A 25,942-nucleotide genomic window follows, 5' to 3' on the forward strand; every position below is an offset into this window, starting at 1 on the left:
TTCGGTAATCGCAAAATACCTGAATTTACCTCATGCTGGACAATATACAGGCCACTGTTTTAGGCGGTCATCCGCCATGTTATTAGTAGAAGCTGGTGGCGATTTGCTTACCTTAAAAACATGGAGGTTGGAAATCCTCTGCAGTGGCAGAGCATTATATAGAAAACTCAATTACTCAGAAAATTTATGTGGCAAATAAAATTTTATCGCCTCAAAATCAAATTTCCTCAGCCCCTATCGCCACTACTTCTATCATCTCAACTTCCAAGTCAAGAAACACACTAATAGAAAAATCAAATGCTGCAGGTGTAAGTTTTGGAATGGTCACAGGTTCCAATATTACTATTAATAATCATTATTATTCCACATCAGAATGAAAACCAAAAATAATAATCTCAGTATAAGAATTAATTGTTAATTTTATAATATAGGTGCTTACTAATTATTCTGAAATTCAATGAAGCTCTTTAAACTAATGGTGCTTAATTTTCTCTGTATGGTCGTAGAAAAAGTATAGTGTGCAACATGTGCGTGAAGACTTTTTTACACTCGCGTTGTTTGCGACACTCGCCTGAGGGCTCGTGTCGCAAATTCCACGCTTGTGTAAAAAAGTCGATTTCACGCACTTGTTACACAATATACTATTATGAAATTGGCCCAGAATGTTAACAAAAGAGTTTACTTTTTATTGAACTACAAATATAAAAACAATTCTTCAGTAACAGGTAAGTGATTTGATAATAGTTTCATTACGTTTTTATTGAAAATACTACATTTTTGTTTTAAATATTGCTAATTGCTAAACAAGTTCCATTATGGTTAAAAAATTCACAAATATATCTATGAACAAAATAGATTGATGTGATCGTAGGTTGATGTGGTGTTGAGAATTAGTCAAATCTTATCAGTACTCCGTGTGGAACGAAACCCTAAATTTGAACATTTTACATCGTTCCAGTGACGGTTACCATTACTGGATTTTCCTTCCATTTCATTCGATAACGTCGCAGGATGATCTCTAGCTAGCGTCAGCGATGTTACCTGTCTTGAAATTTATTGTACTAGATATGAACTCTTTTTCGTACCAGATTCAAATGTAATGTACTAAATTACTAAATTTTATATATGTGTTCGAATAGGTTTCCGCGGTCAGTAATTTGATATACTGTTGTCCGGGTTGAACCACGCCTGTAATTTTCATCGTTTCGACGTTTCGGCTCCTGCTTTGGAGCCATTTTCAAGAATCACTTAGATTTCTACTTACATGACTCAAGGACAAGGTCGTAATCTCCCTTGTCCCCAAGTCTCATTACTAGCTCTATGTTTGCTGTGCGAACTTAGAGTTGAAGTAACTGGACTTGAAATCTCTTGATTTTTATTTTTCATTTCATTTTAATTGTTCAATTTCCAATTTTTTGCTTAATTTTTATTTCATTGTAATTTTTTTCTGAGTTTTTTTTTGCTTAATATAGTTGTTATTTTCAGCTTTTCTTTTTAATTTTCATTTTCATTTGTCATATCAGAGATTTCAAATCATATCATATTAGACAATGGAAGTCCGAGTTAATGAAATTCATATTCTTCATTAGTTATTAACATTAATTCTTACATATATTTTGAAACTGACATTTATGAAATACACTCTTTTATTATTTTCCTTTTCAAGAACTTGTATTCTCTACTTATTCAACTGTAATTCGCGCATTTCATTCATGAATCACTTACTAAATGTTATATTGATCAAGATTAAGAAATGGCAAGCAAACAATTGATTCTGAAACTTCGCTTCTCATTTTATGCTTATTTTGAAAAGTGCGCCATAACGACGGAATTTCTTTCATCCTTTCTTATTTCTCTATCCTATTCTGAAAACTTTCAGCGCCTTCTTTAAAATTTACCCTTTTGCTATTGTAGCACCACCCTTAATTAAGCACATTTTAACTAACACTTTTTCATACACAGACTATACAGAGGCGGTTCTCCTTTCCTCTACCCTCCATATTGAAAACAAATCCTCATTATCAAAATAAGATAATGGCCACCGATGATTGTGGAAGAATCATTAAGAGAGAGCTGATCGTAGTGCCCATACACATAACCGTAGTGCATCATCACCTTGCATTACTGCTTATACTCTAGTGCAGTCGGTCATTGCTTCTTAATTGACTTCAAATTACAGAACTTTTTTTCAGCTCAAACCCAGGTGGGGTTTGGGTACGACTTAGATCCACTTCAGTGTGGGCTCCACTGTAGTAGCAACATGATTCTGGAACTCCTGGCTGGATATCCCTGGCAGATGAAGCCATTAATTGAAAAATAAGAAGAAGAAACGGAATTTTGTTTCATAGGTAGCATAGTTCATTCAGTTGGCAACACTGTGACTAAATTGATAAAAAATAATTCGTTGTTGATTGAAAACAAATCATCTGTATTCAAAGATAATGGCTACCGATGATTCTGAAAAAATTATTAAAAGAGAGCTTGAATCTGATAAAGTGATTTTTGAAACAAATATCATGAAATGTGAAACAAGTGAAACTGAAATGGTCCGTGAGTGTGGAAAATATGATATGTTTGGTAGTGAAATGGTTACCCAAAACTTCCAAGAAAAATGCGATATAGATCAGATTAAAGGTGAAAATGTTATTGGTGTTTACCATGAACCCAAATCAGAAAAATGTATAGAAGACATAAGTGAAGGCCCTCAAAATGAGTTTCTTGATATACAGGGTAAGGTATGACTCATGATTCAAAACCCACATTTTGCTTCACCACAGGTACTGTAGTCTGATAAAGGTTTTTTTGCATTCACTAATTTTCCAATCCAATTCAAAACGATTAGGTGGTTAACTTTTTGTTGCTTTGATATCCACACTGGAATGAACATCACCGAATTAGAATCACATCTCGGCCTTCTCTGAAAAGCTTGTACCACTTGTAAACATTTTTCCGACTCAGAGTACAATCACCGTATGCCACTGTCAACATTGCAATTGTTTTCAATTCTCCTCACAATATTTGACACTAATTCTTTGACCAATTTTTTTCGATAGCAGAAAAACACCGTACACGCAAATCTCTTGTAACTTTTTTGCCTCTCATCAACAAACTAAACAGCTGAAACTGTGAACATATGTTTGAGACGAGTGTACCAACATAGAAGAATAGCTAATCGAATGTATGTAGCCCACATAAATTGCTTGAGGTTCATTAACCGTAGATTTGGATAGCTTTTGTTGAACTTTCTACATGTTCTGCTGTTGATTTTAGCACACTGTCCAAAAATAATAAACAAATTCATGAAAACTTCGTTTGAATAGTTTTGTTGCATCGTTTTGGAGGTATTTGAAACTTCTGAAGTGGTGAAAATGTCAGTATTATTAGAAGAATGTCACAACATTAATGTCAAATTGTAAATATGACCTGCTTACAAAATACCGAATGAGAACACCATTCTGAAGGAACATTTTCATAAATAAATGCTGATCCAAGACTTGACTGATTGTGTATATGCATGATATACATTGAAAGAAAGCAAATTTTAACAACTTCCTGAATTTGTAATAATACACAGGGTGTTCTATTTGAAATAATTAGTTTGCATTCACTTTTTCAAGCAAACGAAAAAACTATCTTTTTATCACCCTTTATTGAAGTAACAGAGATTACGCTAAAGTGTGGGAAGCCTCCAAGTATCACCTAACTCCAAACCAAATTTTGGTACCACAACTCAAAGATATCAACATTTTTAGAGGTCACTATCACGAAGTAACTCAATTAAAGATCTTGGTGCATGTTTTGATCAAAATTTGTCTTTTTCCAACCACATTACACCAAAAGTAAGTGAAGCTTTGAGAGTTTATGGCTTCATAGTTCACAATTGTAGATCATTTTCAAACGTATCTGCTCCATTTACTCTTTATGTAGCCCAAAATAAGAATATGGCTCCGTTCTATGGTCTCCATTCTACAATTGCTATAATACATTATTTGAAAAAGTTCAACGTCATTTCCTAAAGTTTATTTACTTGAAAGCTTATGGTATCTATCCATCATGTGACTCTCTTAACATAACATTCAATATTGAAAGTCTTGAATTACGCAGAAATCTTGCTGGAATAATTTTTCTGTATAAATTACTGTCACAATAATGTGGATGCTATGGAGGTGTTATCTCTTATAAATTTCTGTGTGCTTCATTTTAGAACTAGAAGTACAACAACTTTTTACAACCAACTGGCCAGAACCAATTTGTATCTCAAGTCACCTATCTTTAGCATTTGCAATAATTTCAATTTTATTTCAAATATTTGTGATATCAATTTTTATTCCCTAGAATATATTGTTAACACAGCATTTCAGTATTTCGTGGAGAATTTTTAATTTTCTGATATAGTTTTTTTATTTTATAATATAATTTTGTTATTCATTTTGTAACTTCATTTTCTCAAATTGTAACTTTGTAATTATAAGGAGCTATGGTACTTTTTCAACATGCTTAGTTAACCCTGTAAATGGTTTTTAACTGTTGGGTAATGAAGGCTATTATTATTATTATTAAAAGGTAAGACATTCCAGAAGGAGTATTAGACATATTAATTTAATTATATCTTCAAATTTTCTGTATAAAGATGTGAATCAGTTTCTGTGCATGTCACTGTGATAGTAAACATTTTTCATATCAACGTACTGGTGTATCTGAAGCCTTGGCAAGCTCAATAACCAGGTTTTCAGTTTATTTTTGAATTGAATGGTACTCCTGATATTTTTTATATGATGTGGGACGAGATTATATAAATGAGAAGCTAGGTATGACTAAGATCTTTGAAAGATGTTTTTCCTTTAATTCGGAACATATGAATTTTTTTTGTTTATAATTTGAAGCAATAAATATAGTTCAAACAACTAAAAAACACACTTTCAAAGAACATCGAACTAAAAAGCTTGATATACAAAAAATATGGCACAAAGCGTCCACACTTTTTTAAGTTTATTAAAAAAATATTTTCAACTTTTTAGTTCGATGTTCTTTAAAAGCGTGTTTTTTAGTTTTTTAAATTACATATATTTATTTTTAATTTTTTAGTTTCGTATGCTATAAAAGCGTGTTTTTTGTCTTTTTAAACTATATTTATTTTATCTAAACTTTGGGATCAATCAGCCATATATTGTTTGAAAAAATAACCATTGATATTTTCCGATTCCGTAGAGAGAGCCTGAAATCAGCTACCAAGCCCAAGGCAGCAGGTGCGCTTGTTAATAAAAAAAATACTTTTTACAAATGAAGAAATACGTGTAAAGTGAGTTTGAGTTAAATCAAGGAGTTTACATACAGCGCCACCTGTCGCGAATCGATCAAGCAATAATGTTGATATATCAAGAAAGTTGCGTACAGCGCCATCTGCCCGCGAATCGATCAAGCAATAATGTCGATATATCAAGGAGGTTGGGTACAGCGCCATCTGCCCGCGAATGGATCAAGCAAGGAAAGTTACAAACAAACATACATACATACAGGTGACGCTAATAAAAGTGTGTTGAAAATCTAGATCAATTTTGAGTAGCTGAATCTCTGTAACTAATGATTGGTCTGAGCGAAACACCCTTCTTGCGGATTTTGGATAGTCCATACAGGTGAGGGCTTATTAAGTTCAATTGATGCAGTAGGATCCCTTGCGATCTTTGTATATTGCCCCTTCTGTTCGAAGAGATCAGTTTCCATCACAACAGTTGCGTTTCCGTTATCTGCAGGTAGGATCTTGATGGTGTTACCTCTCCGTAGGCTGTTCATAGCTCTTCGTTCTTCATTGCTGATGTTAGATGTTGGAACTGGTTCTCGATCCAGAAGTTCTCTATAATTTTCCACTCAAATTCTTCCATTGTAGTAATTATCTCCAAATTTTGGTGCAATGGCGAAGTTGAGACCTTTCCATAACAAGGGTTCCTCTATGTCCGTGAGCGGTTGGGAACACATGTTGATGACTTTGGCGGGTTCGTAGTGGTCCTGTTTTCGGTCTTCATTTGGGGAATGTTTCCTCACCAAATTCCCCCACTTTATGTTGTGGGTATTCTCCTTGTCTTGACGGATCTTCAAGCATGTGCTGTCAATCTTGTCGAAGATTGATCCATGATCCTCTTCCATGGTCTGTTCTTATTTCTTCAAATCGTTCTTTGGCATCCTGCATGAGAGTTGACCTCTTCCAACGGTGGTAATTCAATCAATCAATGTACTTTATTGTCTAAGAGGAAAGACTCTTGTTGACAAAGCATGGTTTACATTAATTAATTATGTAAACTATTAAATTATTAATTTGTCAGTGATTTATGTAAAATGGTTAAAATTTGCAGATATAAACAATAGATAAGACATATATCTTTGGTCTAGTTGTAAAAAGAACAAAACATCTTTCGATGAAATCACAGATAAATATAGAATACAGATAATTTAATCTTATAACGGGTGATTTTTTTGAGGTTAGGATTTTCATGCATTAGTATTTGACAGATCACGCGGGATTTCAGACATGGTGCAAAGAGAAAGATGCTCAGTATGCTTTGACATTTCATCATGAATAGACTTACTAACGAGCAACGCTTGCAAATCATTGAATTTTATTACCAAAATCAGTGTTCGGTTCGAAATGTGTTTCGCGCTTTACGCCCGATTTATGGTCTACATAATCGACCAAGTGAGCAAACAATTAAAGCGATTGTGACCAAGTTTCGCACTCAGTTTACTTTATTGGACATTAAACCAACCACACGAATGCGTACAGTGCGTACAGAAGAGAATATTGCGTCTGTTTCTGAGAGTGTTGCTGAAGACCGTGAAATGTCGATTCGTCGCCGTTCGCAGCAATTGGGTTTGTGTTATTCGACCACATGGAAGATTTTACGCAAAGATCTTGGTGTAAAACCGTATAAAATACAGCTCCTGCAAGAACTGAAGCCGAATGATCTGCCACAACGTCGAATTTTCAGTGAATGGGCCCTAGAAAAGTTGGCAGAAAATCCGCTTTTTTATCGACAAATTTTGTTCAGCGATGAGGCTCATTTCTGGTTGAATGGCTACGTAAATAAGCAAAATTGCCGCATTTGGAGTGAAGAGCAACCAGAAGCCGTTCAAGAACTGCCCATGCATCCCGAAAAATGCACTGTTTGGTGTGGTTTGTACGCTGGTGGAATCATTGGACAGTATTTTTTCAAAGATGCTGTTGGACGCAACGTTACGGTGAATGGCGATCGCTATCGTTCGATGCTAACAAACTTTTTGTTGCCAAAAATGGAAGAACTGAACTTGGTTGACATGTGGTTTCAACAAGATGACGCTACATGCCACACAGCTCGCGATTCTATGGCCATTTTGGGGGAAAACTTCGGAGAACAATTCATCTCAAGAAATGGACCGGTAAGTTGGCCACCAAGATCATGCGATTTGACGACTTTAGACTATTTTTTGTGGGGCTACGTCAAGTCTAAAGTCTACAGAAGTAAGCCAGCAACTATTCCAGCTTTGGAAGACAACATTTCCGAAGAAATTCGGGCTATTCCGGCCGAAATGCTCGAAAAAGTTGCCCAAAATTGGACTTTCCGAATGGACCACCTAAGACGCAGCCGCGGTCAACATTTAAATGAAATTATCTTCAAAAAGTAAATGTCATGGACCAATCTAACGTTTCAAATAAAGAACCGATAAGATTTTGCAAATTTTATGCGTTTTTTTTTTTTAAAGTTCTCAAGCTCTTAAAAAATCACCCGTTAGATGAAATGCAAAAAGCTACAGTTAGCCCAAGATACTGTCACTATAATACTCCTGCAGGCTGTAGTATCCTTTAGTTAAAAATATGCTTTTGACGGTTTTCCGAAAGATTCTCGGGCATGATATATTTTTACTTGACTCGGCAGATGATTGAAGAGTTTTTTACTCTCAAATATGAGAGAGTGTTTGGTTAATGTCGTTTTTGGTAGCGGTAGGGGTAAGTCGTCTTTTTTACGAGTATTATATGGTCTTACAATTGTCATATTAGATTTTTTCTTATGCATCAAGCACACTGTCTCAAAGATAAAAATTCTTATAGGGTCAGAATTCCATGTTTTATAAAAAGTGGTTTACACTGATCCCTGGACTCAGCTTTTGATAAATATCTGAGAGCTCTTTTTTGTAAGACAAATACTGAGCTCATTAGCTGATAACAGCAAAAATCCCAGAACAAAATGCCGTACATTAAGTGTGATTCGATGAGAGAAAAGTAAGCCATTCTGCCTGCCCTTGTTCCGAGTTCTGTAGTGATATCTTTGATTGCATAGCAGCCCGAGGCTAGGTTTTTGTTTATGCTCCTTACATGGTCATCAAATCGTAATTTATCATCAACGTATATACCTAAGAATTTTATGCTGGTATTGTTATTTATGATTTGTTCATTCAAGGTCAGATTTTCATAATTGAACTTGAAGGTCAGGATTTTGGTTTTATTTCCGTTGAAGCAAAGATAGTTTCAGTCACACCAGGTTTTAACTTTCTGTAAGTCTAGAAAGATACGCTCTTTCAGAATTTCTATATCACTTCCATGCCATAGTATGGTGGCATCGTCTGCAAACATGGTAAAGGTTCCATGTATATCAATCTTACTAAGGTCATTAATGTAAATAAGGAAAAAAATTGGACCAAGAACGGATCCTTGGGGAACTCCCCAGTTTATTTTTGAGATATCAGAGGAACAATTCGGCAATTTAAGGTCGGGACATACATAACCGCACCGAGCCCGCACCAACACACGGCCGAGTGTTGGACGTGCTACGGCAAGAAAGAAAAATAAGGTATTTTAACTGTAGGGACACATATCTCCGCACCGCGCCAGCACCGCGGCCGTGCTCGGAGACCGCAGAGAGCCCGCACCGTCACAGGCTAGCTCAGTTTACTTTTTGACGGTGACGGTGCGGCCACGTTCAACATGGAGGGCGAAAAACTGATTGAAGAAGTGCGGAAATTTCCTGTTTTGTACGATCAGAGTGATGTTAAGTATCGGAATACCGAATACAAGGAAAGGATATGGAAAATAATTTCCGAAACACTAAAAGTGCCAGGTATGTTACATGTTTTTATAGTACGTAGTTGGTGTGTCAAATGAATGTACACAGAAAGGTTGAAGTTATTCAAATTTGTAAGGTAAAAGTGCAAACGTTAGTTGGGTGTCTTATATTCTCAGTGCAGCCCTTTCTTGCCACTCTACACTTCCAACAGGAGAGTTGAAGAAGTCTTTGAGTTTATCACGCAAATCAAATGCTGCTCTCGTTGATCCTCCTCGTAGACGGGGTAGGTCTTGAAGACTGCAGGCCCCTCCAGCAATTGTGGTGCTTTCAATATCCTCAGTGTTATCAGTTGATGCTGCCATGTTACTTCCTTCATTTTGTCTTATGAAATTGTAAAGGGTGCAAGCAGCTAGTATTAAAGTTGATATGTTTTCCGGTTTTCCTTGTAACCGCCGAGAGAATATGCGAAACTTCTGTACTAAAATTCCAAACGCATTTTCAGAAATCCTTCTTGCTCTGCTTAGACGATAATTAAATATCCTCTTTTCATCTGTCAAACCTTTTCCTGGGTAAGGTCTCATCATATAATTTTTGAGAGGAAAGCCTTCGTCACCTACAATGACCATTGGCAGTTCAACATTGCTTCCGGGTAGTGTTCTACTGTTAGGAACATTGAGCTGGCCATGCTCCAGAGCTCTACCGAAATTCGAGTTTAAAAAAATTCCTCCATCCGAGTTTTTTCCATAACCTCCCACATCTACTACAATGAAGTTGTAGCATGGGTCAACTAAACCAAGAAGTACAATGGAGTATGTGTGTTTGTAATTCCAGTACAGGCTTCCCGATAACTTCGGAGCTTGAATTGTAACATGCTTCCCATCTAAGGCACCAATACAGTTGGGGAACTGCCACTTTTCCCAGAACTCGGAGGCAACAGTGTTCCATTTTGCTTCATCTGGCACAGGCATGACCTCGTTTAAAATAACGTCCACAATTGCTTTACATGTACTGTGAATGATAGAAGCTACAGTGGATCTTCCCATCCTGTAGCTGAATGAAATAGTCTTGAAAGTATCACCAGTTGCAAGGAACCTGAAAAAAAAGTATTTGTGTTATTAAGACTTATGCAAACATGGTTTTATTTTGTAAAAAAATAAGTATAGGTAAAATCAAGTCCATTCGGATTGACCAAAAAAATTTACTGAAGCTGCTCTGTCCCTTTATTTAGGGGAAGGGGGTTCTACTAAACTATTAAAGAATATTTTTTGTTTCCAGGAGGGCCAGAAGAGTGCAAAAAAAAGTGGGCTTCAATTCGAGACCAGTTCCGTCGGACTCTACAGAAGAGGAAGACAAAATCAGGTCAAGCTGCAGCCAAAAAACAAAAATACAAATATGAAGAAGTATTAGACTTTTTGCTTCCTCATATTATGGGCAGAGAAACCTTGTCGAATGTTCCCTCATGTGAAGAGAAAACGGATGATTCAGAATTGAACCCAAGGATGGAAGAGTCTGAACTTGATCCAGAAAGTGAGGCTGAGAGCCAAAAGGAGGTTTCACAGTGTTCTGGCAATTCTCAAACTATAGTTCAGCCTACTTCTCCAGTTCCTCTAGCTGGGCGCACGCAAGCTACTCCAAGAAAAAAGCACTACTTTGCTAGGCCAGTGAATGTAAAACGAACTGGAGCCAATGTTCAGAAAACTGCTCACGAGTCTCCTTCGAGCCAACTTATGGCGTACATATTAGCTGAAAAAGAAACAGAAAGGAACCAAACAATATGTGCAACCAATCCTCCGCAGCACCCTGTAGATATTTTTCTTGCCAGCTTGGCTCCTACTCTAAAATCTCTGGATCCTATATTGCTGAACCAAGCAAAAACTGCAATATTTGCCACTGTACAGGAGTTTGAGTTGAAGCAATTAAACCGAATAACAACAAACCCGCTTGGGTTGGATATGGCGGACCTGCCCTCATTTGCAACAGCCGCAGGCAGCAGTAGCACCTCACATTCGTCATTAACCAACGAATCTCCTCATGAGAATTCTCCTCATATGGATTGTTCTACATCGTTCTTTGATTTGTAAAAATGTTTACATATTAAAGTATTGGTTTTTTGACAATACATCGTATGTGTTCTTTACCTTTTATTAGACTAATAAAATTTTACAAAATACAGAAAATATAACAGAAAATTTGGTAAATGAGCTGTTTCCAAAATTATTCTGTAATATAATTCTGAATTGTTAAATGATACTGAATTCTGTAATATGAGCTTTTTACAAAACTAACATCTTCAATGATAGCTTATTATAAAACCTGCGGTTGTAAGATCGAACTGCATTTTGATTTATTTTATTACAATACATTGAATTGAATATACATGATATATTTTTTGAGACATTGAGTTTTATCAGTAGGTGATATGGCATACGAATAAGAAACCTGCGTAAAAATGGTAATCATCTTTTAAAAATGAGTATTTGACAAAAAAAAGTTGGCACTAACCTTAAGCACACAGCCAGACGTTCTCTTGGTGGAATACATGTCCTCCAGAAAGTGTCGTTTTTCTTTAGTGTTATTTGCAATTTGTTAAGAAGAAGATAGAAAGTATTTTGTGTCATTCGAAAATATCCGTAGAACTTGATTTCATCATCCATGAGACGGGGAAACAGGGTATTAAATTCTCCTTCAATGGGTCTTGATTTCCATGCACTGTCAACCCAAATCCTCTTTCTTCGTCCCCTCAAAGTTGCCTCTTCATCTCCTTCCTGTAGAGCCAAGGCAATCATTGCCAAATCACTATTTCGAAATTTTGAGAACATGACCGAAACAGACAAAACCACCGCGCTGAGTAGTGTACTAAGATATACTAACGACCGTCACCCGGAACGGTGACGGGCTAGTGTGTTCTCCTACCACCGTCACCAACATTTGTCCGTGTCGCTATCTCTGCTCGGGGAGGACGCGGTGCGGGCTCGGTGCGGTTATGTGTGTCTCGACCTTTAGCAGTCTGATTTCGGTTCGAAAGATAGCTTGCAAACCAGTCGAGTGTCACTCTTCTAAATCCATAGCAATATAATTTTTTGAGCAGTACTCTGTGATTAACACAGTCGAATGCTTTTGAAAAATTGCAGAATACTGCTCCAATAGCTCTTCCATCGTTTAGGCCAACATATAGTTCATTTAAAAAGTTGAAAATTGCATCACTTGTGCGTTTAGAAGTTTGAAAACCGAATTGTACTGTAGATAAAATGTTATGTTGGTTCAAGAATGCCAATAATTTGAGAATATGCGTTTGGCTCTTTCACCTAGGACACGATTTCACTAGAAAACCTTTGGGAATTATGTTGCTCTGCGCAAAATACTGAAATGAGGTTCTTCCTTGGTAAACTTGATCATAGTATTCTCATATCCTCAGAATAAGTCGCTGTACCGGGTGTTTGAAAGTGTTGACAAAGTTTCATGATGAATTTTACTATTCGCACTTTCAAATGTTGGTGTCTCAGAATTTAGGTTCATTATTAGTAAAATCAAATCATCAAGCCGCCCAACGGCGACTAAGGGGGGCGGGCATTGAAAATCGAAATTCTTTTGGAGTATTTCATTCCTCGTCCTAAGTTGAAGCGAACAACAAAAATGTCACTCCATCTAGTGGACGAGGTATTAACCAATTGCATATCCGAAATAAGAACCATAAGAACCATAAATGACCTTAGAGCTCTTAAGAAAGAGTTGAAAGACTTGCTCTCTGGGAGACCTTATTATAGCTTAGCAGAATTCTATGATGATAATTTTAATTGAGAAGACTAACTGTAATATCTACGGTATTTTATTGATTTCATTTCATTCAATTTAGTTTAAATTGATTTATTTACATTTTGTTGACCATGTTCTTATATCTTGAACGTTTGTTATTATTTACATGTCTCTTTTCAGTTCATGTTATAACCTACTTTTAGTGATTTTACTTTTGTGATTTCATGTATATGTTATTTATATTTCGCACAAGGCTTTGTCAATAAGAATTTATTCTTCAGACAATAAAGTATATTAAAAAAAAAAAAAAAAATTGACCGATTCCTCTGAATAAGGAAGAAAAACTTTCTTATTAGTTAGTGGGCTATGCTTGAAAACTGGCAGTAAACAAATCTACAGAAATGAACTTTAAATGTTCAAGCCAGTCTCGGATATACCTACACAGTAGGTTGAATGGACTGGCTTGAACATTTAAAGTTCATTTCTTTAGATTTGTTTACTGCCAGTCTTCAAGCATTGGAATGAAATTAAATACTCTGAAAGGATTTCGATTTTCAATTATGGAATATCATTGACTTTAGGTCGATGATGGTCACCATCATCGACCTAAAGTCAATGACATTCCATTCTTACACTGACGAGGGGCTAAGGAGCCCGAAACCGGTCTGCAAGTTTGCCCGTTCCAATATTGAAGGTCGACTGTTTCAGTTGTATTGCCAATTGCATATGCAGAAAATTTTCTGTGAAGATAAATCGACAGTAAAAAAGTGAAAAATGAATATTTCCTCCAAACAAATAATTTAGTTTGTTTGTTTCTTCATTAATAATTTTTTACAGGTTTTGGGAACGTTTTTATCAAAACAGAGGATGAAACAGTCATCGAGAAGAGAGAAGATAGCTTCAATGAAAAGAAGTCATCAGCGTTATGTCAAAAGGAGTTCGGCACTGCAAACGATAATATTGTGAAACTCGAGATGGTAGATACAACAGAGAGGTCCAATGTACATACTCATTCAGGGGAAAATTCATTTCAATGTAAAATTTGTTTGAAGTCATTCAGTCGAAGAAGTAATTTGAAAGCCCACGAAAGAATTCACACTGGTGAAAAACCATTTCAGTGCAAAGTCTGCTCAAAGTCATTCACTCGAAGTAGGTGTTGTAGAGTCCATGAAAAAACTCATAGTGAGGAAAAACCATTTCAATGTAAAATCTGCCTAAAGTCGTTTGTTTTGTGTAGTTATTTGAAGATCCATGAAAAAACACATTCTATCGAAGAATCACTTCAGTGTACAATTTGTCTAAAGTCGTTCGTTAACAGTAATTATTTGAAAATTCATGGAAGAACGCATACTGGAATAAAACCATTTCAGTGCAAAATCTGCCTGAAACCGTTTATCAATAAAAGTAATTTGAAAGCACATGAAAAAACTCATACTGGGATTAAATCATTTCAGTGTAAAATGTGCCCAAAGTCGTTTGTTTTGTGTAGTTATTTGAAGGCCCATGAAAAAAGACATTCTGTCGAAAAATCATTTCAGTGTACAATTTGCCAAAAGTCATTTATTCACAGTTACGATTTGAAAATTCATGAAAGAGTACATACTGGAACAAAACCATTTCAGTGCAAAATCTGTTTGAAGTCATTCTCTAAAAGTAGTTATTGGAGATTCCATGAAAAAACTCATAGTGAGGAAAAACCATTTCGATGTAAAATCTGCCAGAAGTCATTTACTCACAGTAATTACTTGAAAATTCATGAAAGGATACATACTGGAATAAAACCATATCAGTGCAAAATCTGCTTGAAGTCATTCACTCAAAGTAGTAGTTTGAAAACCCATGAAAGGATACATACTACTGAAAAGCCAGTGTAAAAAGTCATTTATTCAAAGCAATAATTTGGAAGCTTATGAAAAAACTCATTCATAATGCTTTCACATGATAATAATAATATCAATTATTGATAATGAAAAGAGAGTACGCGCAGGTGCCCAGATTCCTGGGGTGAATTGCTTTATATTGCACAATTTCATCAAGTAGCTTATGCTTGTTGATGCCATAGTAACAAATGTTGTTGAATTGTATCTACTTGTCAGTTCGATTCAGTGATTCTTTGCAAAACAGTAACTGTGTTCTTTGTGCGAAAACTCCAGTATGCCTTTCGCGTTTAGTCCAAGTGATTGCATTGATATGTTATTAATTTTTGGGGAATGTCAGAAAAACTGCCGTCAAGCACAACGTCTGTACCAAGAACGTTTTCCAGACAGACCCATTCCGTCACGAATAACTTTTTCGAGAGTTGTAGAAAAATTGCAAACTGGGTCATTTCCTTCTACTATAAAGCATCGTCATCATACGAGATCTGTTAGAACTGAAGATTTAGAGATCAATGTGTTGGCTTATATTATTATTCATCCACATGTTTCTATCCGTACTCTTGCAGAAGAAGTCGGTGTGAGTAAATCTAATGTACAGAGAATTCTGAAAGAAAATAAATACCACCCATTCAAAATTCAGTTGGTACAAGGTTTGAAACCCACGGACTTTGAACGACGACTTGAATTCATTGCTTGAATTCAGGTAATATTACATGAAATTCCTAACATATTCAGTCAAATTTTGTGGAGCGATGAATCGCGATTCCACAATAATGGAGTTGTGAATCGACATAACTGTCACTATTGGTCTCAAGAAAATCCCCACTGGGTCCGCGAAAGTAATTTTCAAACTACTTGGGGTATTAATGTATGGTGTGGATTGTTCAATGGCCGCATCATAGGACCTTACTTTTTCAATGAAAATCTCAATGGATTGCGATATTTACATTTTCTAGAAAATGATTTGATCCAGTTAATGGAAGATATTCCCATATCAGAACGACAAGGAATTTGGTGGCAACAAGATGGTGCTGCTCCTCACAATTCACAGGTTGTTACTGAATATCTGGATAGAACGTACCCGAATAGATGGATTGGTAATAAGGGTCCAATTCGGTGGCCGGCTCGTTCCCCACATTTATCACCGCTTGATTTTTTCCTATGGGGTTATTTAAAAGATATTGTTTTCACTACTCCCCCTTTGAATGTGGATGATCTGAAAATGAAAATTCGACTAGCGTGCAGTGATATTACGCCTGATATTATAAGAGCGACTTGTACGAGAAAAATGATTCTACGTTTCGAAGCCTGTATAATATCTAATGGGCATCACTTTGAACAATTTTTATGACTTGTTTCTAGGTACCTACCATTCTTATGAAATGATTTATCAAGTTATATTATTTACATTGTTATTAATTAAAGATTTGTTTTCAAACACACCTCTTTCAATTTCGCAATTGTTTCATGTTCAAAATGATTCCTGACTGAATTCCACAACTCAAAATTGAAACCATTACTTCGAACACCCAAAATTTTGACTAATTTTCATGTGATCTGATGCAGAGACAATAATTGTATGAGATATTTTTAAAAATAATAGTCGTTCTCAAGACTTTACATTTTAAGCAATAACTCAACAACGCCGTAACCGAATTTCAAAAACCAAACATGAAATGATATCAGAATTTAACGTAGGATCTGAATATGTAATGATATGCAGGGCGTTCTATTTTAAAACATGGAATTTTGGTCTGTAGCACCTACACCAAACACCCTATATCAAAATATAGCTCTCATGAACTCCTAAAACTTTTGTATGAAACATTTTTGTGTATCTCCTTCAACAAACCAGATATTGCCTGTCACATAAAATGTGGGACACCCGGTATATGGAAATGACAGTGTAATACAAAAAGCAAACAATAATGAGAACTTTTTACAGTGAATATTTTTTTTTGCATAGATGATACTCGATAAGTGAGCAAACGCCTGTTTCGAGATAAAAGTACATTACTTAACTACCTAATGAATATTCAGTCCAATATAAGAACACCACGAAAAACAATACGCTTAAAATATATATGAGGCCTTCAGCGCAATAATGGACTAAGCCCAAATTATTTAAATTGAGATAAATGGAAAATAAAAAATGGCTATTTTTATGAGAAAGATTCTACAAAAGCCAAAACCGTAACAAAATTTATTTTCAGCACATTAGATAGATAGATAGATAGATAGATATGTTTATTCATCACTGAAGTTTTACAAGATACAGCATATAAACTTGTCTCCCTAAAACTTATCGAACTAGTCAGACATACAACAAATACAATTAGTATAAAAATAAAAGCATAAGCTACCCTATACCAATTTATATATACTATGAACAGAATGCTAAGAACTCGTCCATTGAATAAAAGGCATTTGAACATAAAAGATCAAACAATTTAGATTTAATTAATTTAAAGCTCTCAATTTCACCCATTAGTGTGACTGTGTGATTATAGCAAATAATTCCCTGATACATATATGAACTCTGTCCCAGTGATAAGCGAGAGAATGGCAAACGTATACAATTAGCGTTGCGTGTACTATAATTGTGGATCATAAAACCCCTCTCATGGCTGAAGTGCCGTTTTTTCACCTCAAGAGTTATTAAATATAAATAAGCATGAAAGAGTTAGAATTCTCAAACGAACAAAGATTTCTCTACAGCTCTCTCGAGGGTTGGCTCTCACCATACATCTTAAAATTCTTTTCTGTATTATAAACACCTTTTGAATATGAGCAGAATTGCCCCAAACAATAAGACCATAACTCAGTGTGGACTGAACAAGACTATAATAAGCTAGCTTAAGAGTTTCCAGAGATACTGTTCCTTGTAGTTGTCGAATAACAAAGCAAGCACTGCTTAGTTTGGATACAATATGATCTGTATGAACATTCCATGTGAGCTTCTGATCTATGTATACTCCAAGGAATTTACAATATTTTACTTGCTCTATGGACCTATGATCCATTCTTATTAATGGACTATGGTCAAGACTGATATTTTGTTGTTGAAACACCATAAAACAAGTTTTATTGATGTTGACTGATAATACATGAATATATAATATCATTAATGAAAGCAATAAATGGTGAAGGACCTAAAATAGAGCCTTGAGGTACACCAGTTGTTACTTTTAATCGGTTAGATTTCACTTTGTCTACAACCACTGTCTGTGACCTATCCTTTAAATAGGATTCTATCCAAGTGTTGGCCACCCCTCGAATACCTATCCTATAAAGTTTCTCTATTAATAATCTGTGATCTATAGCAGCGTTTCCCAAACTTTTCTGCTTGGGGACCCACCTTCATTATGGATTTTTTTTCGCGACCCACATATTGAATAATATTAAGTATATTTATTATTACTAATAATATTTTAATAAAATTATCGTGAAAATTCTCTATTGACGAATACACCTCTAAAAGAAAATGGTAAAGATGATATAATTGAAGATGAAATACAGTACAAAAAAAACTTTTAGTTCAGGATCCTAAAATTAAATGAATACAAAAAATGAGACTTATGTGACTTGTGGAGCTGGTGCTCACGATTTAAAAGAGATTCTAAATCTGTGTTTAAAGATGAAAGCTTTAAATGCAGGTCCGTTGCCAAACCTATTTCTACATTTATTTTTTAAATATACCAAAGTGGAGAATGTCCTCTCATACAAATATGTGGTTGAAAACCTCTTTTAAAGCTATGTTGGAAAGAACTGGATACTAACCTAACCTAACCTAGCCTTTATCCAAAATGGGAAAAACAATTTAAAAGTATTAAGTATTTTTAATTTGTTTCCGCGACCCACCTAAATTGCTCCCACGACTCACTAGTGGGTCACGACCCATAGTTTGGGTACCACTGATCTATAGTATCAAAAGCCCTACTAAGGTCATAATAAACGGCTATTGGATTTTGTTTTTCATTCAAGCAGTAATAAATATGGTTACATAATTCTTTTATAGCAGTTTCTGTAGATTTTTTATGCCTGAAGCCATGCTGACAATTTAGAATAAGATTATTTTGTTCTATAAAATTGCTTAACCTTGTATTGTAACTGCTTTCGAGGACTTTCGCGAATTGAGATTGTATACACACGTTTCTATAACTTCCGACGTCATTTCTAGATCTCTTACCCTTAAATATTGGCACAGACTTTGAGGTTTTTGAGAACTTCTGGATATTTTCCTTTTTCATAGGATTTATTAATTATGAAAGATAGTGCATTACATATTATATCACTGACAAATTTAAGAGTAAACCCAGAAATATCATCAATTCCTGATCAACTTTCTTCTTTTTTGTGTGGATGATCCCTATGAAAATCAAACGGTTTTAAAGAGAAAAACAAAAATATTTGGTTTTAAATTTTATTAAACATCTTCATCGCTAGCGAAATCAACATCAATTTGAGCATTGGCCTTAAGACTATTATAAAATGCACGGTGAATGGGTGGAACATAATCTAACAAATTCAACATGTCTTTTTTTTTAGGACATTTATACAGTTTCCATTGGGATAAAGTAAATCTAAATTGTCGATCAGGTGGGTGTTTCGTTTTTTTACGTTGACGACATCAATTTTTCTATTTGTGATATTCTTTTTCAATTTTTTTTTCCACAAGACTGAAGTCCTGGTCGCATGGCAAATATGAATGCCTACTGACCAAAAATGTATGATCTATTTTTCAACTGAGTAATCAGGACTAGAAACAATGAACTGACACAAAACAGATAGCTTGATGTTTCGGTTTTGGCCAACACGCTGATCGGAATACATAATTAGATGTTCCGTTGAAACAGATTCCTTTATAAACTTCAAAAGACAAGATCCTGTTTCTTGGGGGGTCCACTGACTCATCCCAAAGAAACATATAAACATCTTCGTTTTCCATATTGTGGATTCCGAAACAATATGTCCATAGTTGTCGTTTATAATAACAAATGCCTGTTGACAGTAAAGGAGTAGGTAATGTTTTCATCAGATCAAACGTAATCACTTACTTCAGGATTGTTTTTGGCAAATAGAGTGTTATTTGAAAATCATTACGTGCACTAGTTGCTTTTCTTTGGTGCAATTCCAATTATTTCACTAGTTCGGACTTCCATTGTCTACTATATAAAATGATTTGAAATCCCTGAAACAACTAAAAAAGAATAATTAAAAATGAATAGCTGAAAATAACAATTATATATTAAACAAAATAAACCTGAAATGAAATAATAGTGAAATAAACTACAAGTAAAAATAGAACAATTGAGTAAATAAAAACAAAATAAAAATAAAGGGATGAAAAAAAAAATTAAAAGTGTAGAGATTCCAAGTCACGTTAGTTCACGATGTTTCGTCTTCGGGTGATGACTGGACTGATTCCTCCGAGAGATGACTACACAACACAACAAAGTTTTTGTTTCGGGGTTGAAATTAGATGATTTCAATGTATTTCCACGTGTTAAAACCGAAAGTGACCATAAAAATTATATATTAGCTCTTGTTTTCAAGGTATAGTCGGTCGGTAGCCAAGCGGTTCGGCCTGGGTGCTTTGTTCACTCACTCGAATTGATTGCCGTGTTGGTCGGTGGTTCAAGCCCTAGTCTGAACGATCGATCATCATTTGCTATCGTCCAACCCGTGTTAGGAATCACACGTTAAAAGGTAAGACCTCGTTGATCCTTAGATCGCACAAGTTTCGACTTCTGAGGGTTGTCGTTCGTAGGGGTGCGACAGCTGGTTAACGGAAAAACAGATTTTTTTAAAACAGATTATATTATATATATGTATATTGAGTTTTCAACCCTTGACCCTAACAGCTGAGCTGTTAGGGTCAAGACTACAACAGTGGAATTTTCTAAAACATGATGTGAAAATATCTCAGTACAGACAGCGTCAAAAAGATTTGCTTCCTTTTTTTGAGAAAAAAAAAAACCTCGTAGTTTGTTCTGATGTTAATGGTTTGATGGACTGCTTGAATTTGGATCACACTCCATCTGAATGGAGACTGTTTATAGACTCTTCAAAACTAAGCTTAAAAGCTGTACTTCTGCATAATGGAAATCAGCTACCCTCTATTCCTATAGGTCATGCAGTTCACATGAAGGAAACGTATATAAATATGAAAACACTTCTCCAATCAATCAAATATGAACAACACAAGTGGCACATCTGTGGTGATCTGAAAGTCATTGCTATACTCCTAGGAATGCAATTAGGGTTCACCAAGTACTTGGAACCAATTCTTCTTATCCTCTCCGATAATCCTCTGATGTAGGGAAGTGCAAGCACTGGTTGTGACGGCTTCTCTTCCTTGCGAGGCTCCTGCTGTCTTTTAGCCAAAGTCTTTTCTACCATCGCTTTGGAGTAGCCATTCCGTTGAAGATAATTTTTGATGATGTCTAGTTCCTTCTCGAGACCTTTCTCAATCATCAAGACTCTATTAGACCGTGATTTTGGGCTCTGTAATACGAAGGAAGGAACGGTAAATTCTCAAAATTGCCAATGGTGGGCCCAAGAAAATCCCAATTTCACAGTTGAATGTGGTGATCAGTATTCCTTTAAAAATGATATATGGTGTGGGATACTTAATGACCAAATGATTGGGCCATTTTTCTTTAGGGAAAATTTATCATCCGTCGGTTTTCTAAACCTTTTAAATAATGAGGTTAGTGAAGTTTCAGATAATATGTCTTCAAATATTAAATACGACCTATGGTATCAGCTTGATGGGGCACCAATACATCACCCGGTTGCTGTAAAACAGTCCCGCCAACAAATGTTCAGAGGCGAGATTATTGGACATAACTGGGAACATTATGGGCCACCTAGATCACCCGATTTGACGCCTTTAGATTTTTTCTTGTGGGGTTACCTGAAACAAAAAGTGTACTGAAGTTGACCATTTACTGACATACAACATCTGGAAAATACCATTCGCGAGTGCTGTGCAAATATAAATCTCCGATTTATTAAAAATGCAGTTGCAGATGTCAGTAGAAGGACCATAATTTGTATTGAACGTGGAGGACGACATACTGAAATGTAGGCTATAAGTGTTTGACAACCTCATTTAGATCAATAAGTAATTTTTTGTACCCATTTGTATTTTCTATAATATTATTGTTGTTTAAAATTTATAATAATATTAATAGTTCTATCGAAATTATTTGCATTTTTTTTTAGTTGCCTCTGCTTTTTCGAAATCAAAGGTGTGTTTAAGAAAATAGCCAAGTGATTGAAACTTTGCACCACTCATGTTAAAATTTTTATAGCAAATTTTTTAATTTCTCTCTAAAAAGGTCCGTATAAGATCAGAAAAGTTAAACTCCATGATGAGTTTGTTATGTATACATGAATTGATGACAATTAACCGAACTTGTTTTTTAAAATAAAGGGGATATCTGTCAAAAATAAACAAAACGTTAACTTTATCCTAGTTGCATAAAATTTGGCATATGGATATAAAATTGCCATACACAACTGTTTCAAGTAACTTTTTGTTAAATTCGATCTAGAAATGCACTTTTTCAATTTTTTTCAAAAAAAAAGTTGAATTTGACAAACTCTGAACGTCAGTGGGTCGCAGTTGGCCACATCATTTTAAGTTAAATTTAAAGCACAAATAAGTGCCGAAGTTCATTGAAACTTTTCGAAAAAAAAGTTTCCCATATGGTGCGCACTTTAATGGTGACACTGTATGAAAGAGGTGAAATTTCAGTTACTTGGAACACTGTCATCCTCGATGGCAGACATCAATGTTCGGAATGAGACAAATGTTGTATTTCCTCTTCAGCACCAATCTGGACAACACCAATGGACAAAATTATTCTCTCCTAACAATATGAGCCTTTTAATTCAATCAAGATATTTTTCTAATCACTTGAGGGTCCATTTGGCACAGCTTATAGCATACAATTTATTAAATTCATGTTTCTTCAGGAACGGTTTTCATAAATACTCGGAAGAAAATGTTTTTTCTGAAATATTTTTTATCGAAGTATGTTCACTATGAACATTAAAGTTTTTTAGAAAAACACTCATGTCTTGTTATTGTAATTTGTAGACAGAATAAATACAGTTTTATGCAATATGTGTTTTTTATTTATTTTATTTGTTTACAAACTCTACAAACCATGGCCCAGTTACAGAGTAGGAAAGGTAAATATCACAAATAGATTTGTACATACAACAAAATGACAAAAAAGTTATATAAAAAAATATTCAAAAAGAGTTATACAATTTCATACATCCTATTTCTAAAGTAAAATTTTGGAAGAAGATATCACAGTCATTTTGTACATCATTATAGGCATTGCACATAGCATTTTATGGGGCATTTTGATAATAATTTGTTCTTGCCGATTTAATATAAAATGTGAGAAACAATTTAGTTTCATAAGCAGGTACATTGAAATTGATTTTTGATAAAAGACAGGGATCATCCACTTCACCATGTATCATTTTGTACAAGTATATTGAGTATGCAAATACTCTTCTTTTCTTGAGGGTTTGTATGCTGTACTTTTGAAATAGCACTACTTTGGAAATAGCAAGGTCATAAGTCACTTGTTTATTTGAAGTGAAAACATCTCAGGAATTTGTTTTGAACTCTTTCAATGCTATATTTGTGACAATTATATTGAGGACACCAGATAATAGAAGCATATTCCAAAATGCTTCTGATAAGAGTGATATAGAAATATTTGATGCAGGTAATATTGTTTAATTGCTTAGAGTTGCGAACTACAAACCCAAACATTTTTGAGACCTTGTTTGTTATATGTTATACTGTTTTTTTTTTCGGGAGATGGTCTTAGTATTAGTCTTTGGAACATTGAATAACAATTTGTTCTTTTTTTGACCATTCAACGATGTTATTTATATCGTTTTGTAGATGTACACAATTGTCAACTGTTGAAATTCTTCTAAAAATTTTGAAGTCATCTGCAAACAACAAGTAGCAAGATGATGTGATATTTTTTACAAGACTGTTGATAAATAAAATAAATAACAAAGGACCCAAGTCGAAACCCTGGGGAACTCCAGACGATGCAATAGATGGACTGGACTTATGCCCTTTCACTATCACACTTTGTTTTCGATTATATAGATATGAATTGAAAAATTTTTATCAGGAGAATACCAGACTACATTATTCTTGCTAGAAAAAATTCAAAACAAATTTTTAAGATACCTATATTATAAAAAGCATCATGTATATCCCGATTAAATTTAGTTAGAATTACCCATCTTGGACATGAATTCAAAATTATATCTTTGGAAGATCGAAGAATGCTTAACATTTTGATGTTTTTGTTTAAAATTATCAATAATAAAACTTATTCACCAACGTTACTTTCTTTACTGAGATTTAATATGCCTCCAAGGAGAATGCGCTCTTCTGTTACATTAAATATCCCTGTTTTACATTGAACTACTAGAGCTCCTCTCACATCCATATGTCGACTAGAAAATTGTTATAACACACTCATTGATCTGGGTTGGTCAATAACTCAAAATATGTTTAGAAACATTATAGTCAAACAAATTATTGATTTATCATCATAATTCTAACTGATTATAATTACTACTAAAATAAATTTTCTTATTTGTTAAATTGAAACTAATATTGTAAAAATCATAGTGTTAAATTCACTTTTACTTTTTCCTTTATTTTTCATGTTTAACGCTTGTAAATTAATATAAATTATTTATAATATTATATATATATATATATATATATATATATATATATATATATATATATATTACTATTAATGTAAGTTACAAAAATGATTTGAAGCTCCATAACTTCTAGTTAATTATCTGCGAGCGCTTTCGACAGCTGGTCGTGCTGTCATCCTCTGGCCCTACTCTATCTGAACGTGTCATCCTGTTGTGTGTCCTTTTATACGGCCCGAACGTCTCAATACAGTTACTTCAGGTACTTTAGGTAAATTTGCCTGTATTTGGATTACATCAGGTACTATTCTTTGTGTTGGATCTTCTATAGGTTTATTGTTTCTAGGAGTGTGTATTGATTTGTTTAATATATGGAATGTTAGGTCTTGTGTTTTGATTTGTACTTGTTCCTCGATAAGTGATTTATGACTGTTAAATTTATGGATGTTTGAGTTTTCCCAAATGTCCATGCGGTTTCCCTTATTGACTTGTTTTATGAGTTTTATGTTCTCTGGTAGGGGGAAAGTATGTTTGTTTTATATGGCATGTGTTGCGAGGTTTGATTTATATATTATTGGGTTTATGTATGCCTTTTTGTGCTCATCGTGCCTTTGGATCAGTTTTTTCTTGGTTTGGCCGATATAGAATTTGTTGCAGTCCGAGCATTGTATACTGTATATCCCGTTTTGGTTTTTGTCTCCTTCTTTTTCATAGCTGTTTATTGTTTGCGTTATTTTCGTGTTTGGCTTGTATGTGATGTTCATGTTCAATGGCTTGAAGATATCTGTTAGTTTTTTGGTTTGGTGTCCTACGTACGTAAATGCTGTCCATCGTTGTGTTGTTTTGTCTGTTGGGTTGATCCTTGTTCTGTATTTTTTGTTTGATTCTGTTTTCTAATTTATCTATTGTCTTTTGGGTGTATCCGTTTTCGTTCGCTATTTGGTATATGATTTTCCGTTCTATGTTTCGGGATTCATTACTGAGTGGTATATTCTATATATGAAATATGAATGCGTTATAGGCAGCCATTTTTTGTGATGGTGTATGGTTTGAATTTTCGGGTACGGTGGAGCTTGTTTGTGTAGACATAACCATCGGATATAACCACAACAAAACACAATTTCAAATGGCAATATACAGGAAACCTACACAAACAAGCTCCATCATACCCACAAATTCAAACCATACACCATCACAAAAAATGGCTGCCTATAACGCATTCATATTTCATATAAAGAATGTTAAGGATACCACTTAGCAATGAAGCCCGAAACAAAGAACGGAAAATCATATACTAAATAGCGAACGAAAACTGATACACCCAAAAGACAATAGATAAATTAAAAAACAGAATTAAACAAAAAATACAGAACAAGGATCAAGCCAACCCAACAGACAAAACAACACAACGATGTTTAATGTGATTATTATTATCTCACGTTTATTCACTTTTTTGGGTTAGTAGTTTACAATTTGTTTGAATATTTGTTAAGACCCTGCTATAGACTCGTGCCTCTTCAGTGTATAATGTGATGTAACTTTGTTAATTGTTAT

General features: G+C 34.7%; 1 protein-coding gene across 3 annotated transcripts; it reads left to right on the forward strand.

Moving 5' to 3' along the window:
- The first annotated feature begins 2,359 nt into the window (after positions 1-2,359).
- LOC111515360 (uncharacterized) lies at positions 2,360-16,097 on the forward strand. Of its 3 annotated transcripts, none has more exons than XM_023171587.2 (2): positions 2,360-2,730; positions 13,620-16,097. In XM_023171587.2, exons 1-2 carry the CDS (start codon positions 2,442-2,444, stop codon positions 14,654-14,656), a joined length of 1,326 nt encoding a protein of 441 aa, XP_023027355.2. In that variant the 5' UTR covers positions 2,360-2,441; the 3' UTR covers positions 14,657-16,097. The 3 variants fall into 3 exon arrangements, with proteins under 3 accessions (XP_023027355.2, XP_074033833.1, XP_074033834.1); XM_074177732.1 differs by lacking the exon at positions 13,620-16,097 and adding an exon at positions 10,305-11,148 and having other exon boundaries at positions 2,384-2,730; XM_074177733.1 differs by lacking the exons at positions 2,360-2,730; positions 13,620-16,097 and adding exons at positions 8,949-9,083; positions 10,305-11,148.
- Positions 16,098-25,942: the final 9,845 nt, after the last annotated feature.

This window comes from Leptinotarsa decemlineata, unplaced genomic scaffold, assembly GCF_025532065.1.
Source record: "Leptinotarsa decemlineata unplaced genomic scaffold, Ldec_3_MD MMD2_tig00003192_RagTag_RagTag, whole genome shotgun sequence".
NCBI classification, from domain to species: Eukaryota; Metazoa; Arthropoda; class Insecta; order Coleoptera; family Chrysomelidae; genus Leptinotarsa; species Leptinotarsa decemlineata.